The 8,384-nt window shown below is 37.7% G+C and overlaps 1 protein-coding gene across 1 annotated transcript in view; it reads left to right on the forward strand.

The window, feature by feature from the left end:
• The first annotated feature begins 311 nt into the window (after nucleotides 1–311).
• Nucleotides 312–8,384, forward strand: part of SLC44A5 (solute carrier family 44, member 5) — a 53,250-nt gene continuing 45,177 nt past the window's right edge. Inside the window, exons 1-2 of the mRNA XM_010561492.1 lie at nucleotides 312–348; nucleotides 6,229–6,277. Of these exons, the coding sequence (XP_010559794.1) occupies nucleotides 312–348; nucleotides 6,229–6,277 (86 nt within the window). The remainder of the gene's footprint in view (nucleotides 349–6,228; nucleotides 6,278–8,384) is intronic.

Consider the following 8,384-nt stretch of genomic DNA (forward strand, 5'->3'; position numbering starts at 1 on the left):
CAGACATTTGCCTTTCTGCTTATACATTGTATGTTAGTACAAGCTGGTAAGAGTCATTCCTCTTCATTTATACTATCAGACTGGCTTGGAGTAGGTGGGCAAGGCACTGAGTGATAACTTTCTATTCACAGAAAGGCCTGCCTACTTTGTGAATTTCCATTCTGATTGGAGAAGTCCATGACACTCAGCTTTATTATAAAATCTATTGAAATATTATTTTTGTGTATCTGTGCTTGCTGGGGAAAGTGTGCTAGCAACACTAGTTAATATCTCACACAGACAGCTTGCTAAAATGATCCAGGTACAATAACATGGATAGAGATGAAGAAAACTACTATGGAAAACACGGTAATTTACCTGCTTTCTTGTGACAATTCATAAGCACCTCATCTAAATCTCATTTATTTCAATTGTGTTACTTCAACTGATTTTAATGGGCTTGCATCTAGCCCCAAATGGTGTTCTGTAACTTCTTTAATTATTAGCAATATCCTAATTTTTTTCCAGCATGACATTTGCAAGTTTATTTAAATTGCAGATTAAAGGTAAACTTTTTATATATATATATATAGTCGATTTTTATTTTAGATAAGAAATTTAGATTTGCTTTTTAAAACTATTACAGTGATAAAGTGCAACAATTTAATTCATATGCTGTTTGGAGTCAGAATTGGTAAATGAAATATCTTGTGAAATATTTCTTGTAATGATACTATAATTCAACATACAAAAGTTTCCTCTTACAAAGCAGCCTGTGAAATAGATCTGTCTCATCTGCAAAGAGTGAATATCATCTCAGTTTTTAATCTGAGCCAAAAAATGACAATCGTTATTCCGAACTACTGCTTTCTTCCTTATGCCTACCAAACTCCTAAAGCTTGGAATTTGCTTTCTAAATACGTTTGGGCTTTTATAGCTAAGGAAGTGGTTTGCATTTACCAGCAGCTATGTGAATACTAATAACATAAATAATTCCCACCTCACCCCCAAAGAATCTTCTCAATTTTTAAAGAATGGTAGTAATTAATTTTGGGAATTTGATATCTAATTTAGAAAAATGAGAATGAAACAAACAACATTTTTCTTTTTCTTTGTTGTTCCATGAAACTATGATCACAGTTGCTGTGTCATATGTTTTGGTAAGGAATATTCCAGTGATGCTACAGACTACTTCTGTCAGTGAATTTTAGTGTATTTTTAACTTAGAATATAGTTACCTTTTCCTGTGTAAACTGCCATATTTTGTAATGGATTTATTTCAAGAGCTAAGTGACAGAGGAAGACAATTTGAGCAGTATTGCACTGCACCGTGCCATGATAAGCATACTGACTGCTGACTGTGAGGAACAATTCTTGGAAGAAGTTTGCACTACTGCAATAATTTTACTGCTGTTACTATCTCACAGCATCCCTCTTCTTGCCTGATGGAGATGAAAGTCTCCATTTGAATCAGAGTTCATCTTCTGGAGTGCTTTGTTTTATTTTCTTGCCTATTAGTTAGTGGATTTTAGTTTTTATTGTAGCAGTATTGTGGAGTTCACCTACTACACTTGAATATGCTCCATAAATACGTGTATCTTTTGATACGCATTTTCTTTGTTTCATTTCAGAAGCACACAGGTATGACAGAAATAACAAAACTTGAGCTATTTACAATGATAGACACTCTGTTAATAATGATCTTATTATGGAAAGGAGGCCACTTGTGGAAACATATTGCATCTTGCCCAACTGGTTACATTATAAAACCATTCTGCTTAATAGAGAGATTCTGGAAGCTCAGGAGATTGTCCCTGTCAACAGACTTTCTCAGTACAACACAGACTGACTGGAGAAACATCTATAAGCAAAATACAAGTGTATGGCTTCCCTGCTGAAAGTCTATTCTGTTTTTGAAAATCTAGCTTGTTGCCATACCAAAGAGAGCAGAAATCACTCCTTTCTCTCTGGAAAGTAAACAATGTGTGTGAGAAGAGATAAAAATGGACAAACACGTAAAAATACATTTGGGGCATGCTAGGTCTTAGCTGGCCGTAACCAGACAATTACAGCAATGTGGGGCTAGATGGACTTCAGGAGATCCATTTGGCTGCCTCTGTGCTGAGACATGGTACATTTTTCTATTCTCTTCCCAACAGGTATTTGTCTAATCCATTCTTAAAAGCTTAGGGTGAGGAAACTTCAGAAGTATGCTTGGAAAATCTGTTCCAGTGTGTAACTGCCCATGTGTTCTGAAAGGTTTCCTGATGCCTAATCTAAAACCATCTTTGCTGTAAATGAAGTTAGCTTCTCTCTCTGATAGAGGACGCTGAGAACAACTGATTACTCTCTCTTTTATATGGTATTTGAAGACCATTATTTTGTGCTCCTTTTCTTAATCACAGTCATTGAAGTTTGCATTAATTTACTGCTTTTTGTAAACCTCTTAGTGTCTTCTTTTTAATCAGTCTTTCTACTGTCTCCAGTTTTTCTGTGTCATCTGAAATTCTAGGGCCATGATCTAGAAATAGTTTTTCAGATGAGGCCTTACGTGTCCCAAGCACAAGGAACAGTGACTTCACCAGTCATGCTCTCACTTCTTGAATGAGTTATGCTTTTTTTTGCAAAGAATCGCTTAACTGACTCATTGGCTGTTTGCAGTCTGCTGTAATCCTTCAGGGTTCTTCTCATCCGCGTTGTTGAAAGCAAGTATTCTGTATGGATTTGTGAATGGAGTTTGTCTTTATAACTTTCTTCAGTTTATGAAAATAACTTTGAATTGTTAAATTGTTTATCAAAATCCCTTTGATTCTGTCTCCAGAAGTATTTTAACACCAGTCACCTGCACAGCTTCAAAGTGTTCGTTCTACTTCATTATTCAAGTACTTAAGGAAAATATTGAGTATCTTTGGAGAATGGGTTCCTCCAGTAGTGGGATTGAGCTAATTACTAACATTAAAGAGTGAGAACTTTGGGTCTTAATGGATGATTCAGTGAAAGTGTTTGCCCCCAAAACCAAGTAGACTGTAAGAAAGAATTATTAGGAATGGACTGAGATCAAATAGAAAAAGTCATTATATGATTGTATAAATCACAGTATCGTGGTTTAACCCCAGCCAGTAACCAAGTACGATGCAGCTGCTCACTCACGCCACCACACCCACCCACCCCCACCCCCAGTGGGATGGGGGAGAGAATCAGAAGAAAAAGGTAAAACTCATGGGTTGAGATAAGAACAGTTTAGTAGAACAGAAAGGAAGAAGCTAGTAATGATAATAACAACAATAATAAAATTACAATAATAATAATAATAAAAAAATTGGAATATACAAAACAAGTGATGCACAATACAATTGCTCACCACCCACCAACTGGTGCCCACTTAGTTCCTGAGCTCCCCCCCTGCCCAGGCCAACTCCCCCCAGCTTATATACTGGGCATGACATCACATGGTATGGAATATCCCTTTGGCCAGTTTGGGTCAGCTTTGCTGGCTGTCCTCCCTCCCAGCTTCTTGTGCCCCTCCAGCCTTCTTGCTGGCTTGGCATGAGAAGCTGAAAAATCCTTGACTTAGTCTAAACATTACTTGGCAACAACTGAAAACACCAGTGTGTTATCAACATTCTTCTCATACTGAACCCAAAACAACGCTATACCAGCAACTAGAAAGAAAATTAACTCTATCCCAGCTCAAACCAGGACACACAGCCAATATTTATGGTGAATATTCTGTGCAGTTCTGGCCCTTCCTTTTCCAGTAGTATGTAGTAGAGAAAAGGAATATAAGCATGACCAAAAGTATGGAATGGCTTACATATGAGAAACAATTGAACAGACTAGGACCCTTGAAGATAGACAAGTAAAGAGGAATATAATAACCTGTAAAACTATTAGTAGCATACATTAGCTGCCATACAGGTATGAGCTGACTGATGGCAAGCTTAAAACAGACAAAAGGAGGTAGTACTTCAATGTTTCATTAACCTGTAGTATTCTGTGATGTAGGGCATTGCAGATTGTTAAAGTGTACACAAGTTAAATAGGGATTTATGAAATAAATGAGAAAGAAATTCACCCACAACTATTAAATACAAAGTCACTTCCTTTGGTTCAGAAAAGTGCAGTTGCAAATCTCTGTAATCTCAATTTTAGGGAAATACCACTATGTTTGCCTTGATTTTGTGTTTCTCCTCGGGTATTCACTATGGCCCCTTGCTAGATACAGGGTGTGGGTTCAGTGCATCTTTCTTGTGATCTGATATGACTGTTCTTACATGCTAAATTTGGGTCCTGTGTGAGCAATGAACAAAGGTTCACTTCAGTGTGCCTTATGGTCAGAACTTATTAATAGGGAGCAATGTTACAGAATGTGAATTGTTCTGGAGAGAAATTATTTTGTAGAAATACTAACTTTGTAGAAAATGCTGTACAAAAAGGTTCTTCAAAATACAGGGTTTGGCCCAGCATTAAGTATTGTTTATGGTACACTTGCTTTCTGGACCATGGTGGGTTCCCATAGTACCTGTGTAACAGCATAACTTGTATCTTCCACTCCCCAGCATTGCTGTCACACATCACTCTTCCGAAGTTTCAGCTTTCCCAAACTCTTCTGTGTTAAAATATATTTGTTTCAGGACCTTGGTAAGGTGGACCTGAACACCTCAGATGAAGGGCAAATAGAATTTTATTACCTGCTGTGTTTATTGTACTGGTCTGTGTGTATTTTGATAAGGTTTTTCTGATATAAACCAAGAACAAAGTCTGGCGTTTAGTTAATAAGTAAATTTTGCTTTTGAGAAGTTGCTAAGTTCTTCTCTAATTGAAGAAAATAAGTATTTTTTCTGAAGGCAGGGGAAAGCTTAGGCTGGTAACACCCTTTAATACCAGGTATATTCAGGAGATCCTTAAGCAAGCAGTGAGAAAGCACTCTGAAACAGTAATTTGTATTGTAGTGTTGATATTTGAATGAAGAATTTTTCATTGCACAAAGTTTGGTTCAGTAAAGCTCCATAATTACTGACCTTAAAAAAAATTCCCATAAAGCTGAATACCTAGCTTCAAAAGGAAAAATCCAAATCCTGGTCTGTTGATTGAAGGACTGCTTCTTTCTCTTCATACAGTAGCTTGAAACTTGAAAATTTAAATTCTACCATAAATTTTTGTTACACTTTCCCAAGTGAAATCATACTGTAATTCATCTTATTCAAGTCCACATTTGAAGCACAGATTGGTGGGTTAGTATTTGGCAGCTTCTTAAAATAGTTTGCTTATGCGTAGGGTGAATCAATTGGAACTATGCTAACCAGGATAGCCACATGAAAAAAATGTAGCACGTTTGATTCCTTTCATCTGTAAACTATGGCCAGATGTTACTGACTGTTTCTAGGAGGGACCTGACTTGACCTTCTAGTCATTCTGAGATTCATATAAAGCAACAACCATGTTCATGAATATGTGTATAACCAACTTTAAAACCTGCTCTGCTTCATACACTGGGGTATGTGATGGGTGCATCTACTTGAGAGTTAGAGAAGATATTTGAAACATGTGCTCTTCTGCCTGCTTTGTGGCGCTGTACCTCATCTCCGGCTTTGGAGAAGCTGGTGCAGTTTCACTACCTGTGCAAGGTAGTGTAGAGCAAGGTCAGCACTGAATTTCTGCAGCCTCCAGCCATGCTTTGTCATCTCCTAAGCCCCATGCAAAAAGGGCAAACCTGCAACTCTATGTCTATGAAGTCCTTTAACCAAAGCAGTGGGAAGTAAGAATAACTCTGCAAGAATGTAAGTATAACATTAAGTACAGACATGACTCCAAACTGTTCTTTTAGAGAAAAATCAGAAGGGCTTATCCTATAGCTCCAGAGAGGTAGGTTCACTCACTTGCTGCCAAACACACTTAGCATGTGACTGTGAGACATAATCCTTGTCTCTCAAGTATCAGCAACTTTCTACTGTGAACACTGTGCATAGGTGTAGTGATAGGATGTACATTAAAGGTAATTTATCATGTGGTAAATGTGAGGCCCTCAAAGTTTTTGGACTAGAAGAAAAAGGCTTTGATCTCATCTACAAAAACTATATAATCGTATTGGTGAATTACTGATACTGCCTGCATGAAATGATTTTAACAGAACTGATTAAATAGGAGTATATGGAAGTTGTTCTTCAAAGACTGCTGTTAACACCCCCCTCTCTATAGATTTTGTTTTAAATAAGGACATATTTTTATACTGTTTTATTTTAAATGCAGGTGAACCAAGGAAATTTGACCCAAAGTTCAGAGGACCTATTCATAACAGGTAAATATCTCAACTCATTCTATTTAATTCTTTTGGTTTTCCAGTGAACAGGGGATAAAAAATTTTGTTAACAAAACTTGTGAATTTGATTTAGCAATTCTTTTAAATCCAGAAGACAATGCTTACTACCCTTGAGGCTGTATGATTACTGGGGAATATTTAACTGTGAACTCTTTAAGTTCTCTCAATTTGAATGCCAATTTTGTATGCCTCATATTGTCTAGTACCTGCTGTCTTACCTTGTGCTGATATAAGTAGGACCATTTGAGGTGGTGTTATGTTCTGGGGTGCCATGGCCGTGCGATGCAGTCTGTCTTGTTTCCGTACAGCACAGGACTGGAACCCTGACATGCTCTACTATTCAGTTTGGAGCTGGTTTTCCTGCTCCTGTAGTCACCTCATGAAGGGACTTATTTAGTTCTCTCCAGAGTATGGCCTGGGTGTGCACCATTACATTTGTGCTGTGGCTGGCCAGCAGGCTAAATCCCAGGCAGAAAACCAGCAGTGCTTGAACAGTGACAGCAGTAAAGTACTGTCAGTGATGTGGCTGGCTGCTGGAGTCACTCAGCCCTGAAACCCTTACTTGAGTGAACAATTTTTACATGTGTGAAGAGTGTCTCTGAAATGAGACTACCTATGAGGCTGTGGTCTGCAGAGTTGGATCCTAAAATATTGCAATTTAATGGTATTTTTGAGCAGTCTATTATTGTGCCTTTCCCTCACGTGCATGAGTGGTGAAACTCTGGTGATGGGATGCTAGGAAGACTTCTCTTATTTTTACTGTTACTGTGTGATACAGTTAGTAAAAACTGTTTTTGCACTGTGGCTTGCTGTTGGACCTGTATAGTTGCTGTGACAGCTTCTGCAATTCCAGGTATATATATGTGCTATTCTAATTGTACATGCCACAGCAGCTTCTTAAAGCCACAACCAAATGAATACAATGCAACACCACTACACCACATATGTTTAGTGCATTTTATAATGCTTTAGTGATATAGTATTGTTGGAAACAATATAAAAAAGACCAGTTCCCTAAACATTAAGGCTATGGCTTCATTGTACAGTAGAACATAAGACAGTGAAAGCTGCATTGATGCTTATTGAGCATCCTTTGCAATGAGGTGCACTTGCATTTAGATTCAACATACCATTTCTGCAAGATACCCAAATGACTTGCCTGACCTTTTGGGGTCATCAGGGCAGCACTGTGCAATACACTACAGACATGCCCTTGAAGTAGTTTAAGATTATTATTCAATCTTTTTAAAGACAGTGAGTGAACTGGGTTTTTTTTAATTAATTTTTCCAATTACTGAGATTAAATGATTAAGAAACCACACTCTTTCAAGCAAATAAAGACTATATAGTTCCTATGAACAAAATGCCTTCTCAGAAGATATTCCAAAGAGTTCAATGGGAGGAAAATGGGCATCTTCCCTGAATTTGTTTCTGACTTTGGGGCTTCCCACTTTTCTGTAGGAGAAGAGATACTAGGAAGCTGAAAGCATACATTTTTGTCTAGACAAATGAGTGCTAGTAATGGATATGTGGATAGCGACAGAGCTGTTTGTATGCCTTGCCATAACTGGCATAACTCTGTGTACAGTGTGGGTGGGGAAACACTTATCTTTGCTTTCTGCTGATAAAATAATTTGTCCTGCTCTTGATTTCATTGTCAGTTTTCATTGATCAGGGAAGAAGTTTGTCTTCATTTTTGAAAAATGGAGAGGATGGGTTTCTAGGAGATAGACTGCAAATTGTACATATGTGCATTGAAAGGTGCAGAGACAGCTCAAAAGGTCATGTCCAGTCATCGTGAGTGCTGAAGCTCATGCATTTTTGGATGTGCTGTAGAGTAGAAATTATGTTTTGAAGTTGTTGAGCACCAAGCTATTCCCTAAACCACTAAAAGCCTGAAAAACTGAGAAACAGAAAGCCAAGTCTTAATAATGGTGTATTAATGTCTATTAAAGAATGGATTACTCCCACAATTTTTGTCAGATGGATCCTTTGCAAGGAGATTCAGTTATCATAGAATCATAGAATGGTTTGGGTTGGAAGGGACCTTAAAGATCATCTAGTTCCAACCCCCCTGCCATGGGCA

Source organism: Haliaeetus leucocephalus, unplaced genomic scaffold (assembly GCF_000737465.1).
Source record: "Haliaeetus leucocephalus isolate CR32 unplaced genomic scaffold, Haliaeetus_leucocephalus-4.0 Scaffold147, whole genome shotgun sequence".
Classification (NCBI taxonomy): Eukaryota; Metazoa; Chordata; class Aves; order Accipitriformes; family Accipitridae; genus Haliaeetus; species Haliaeetus leucocephalus.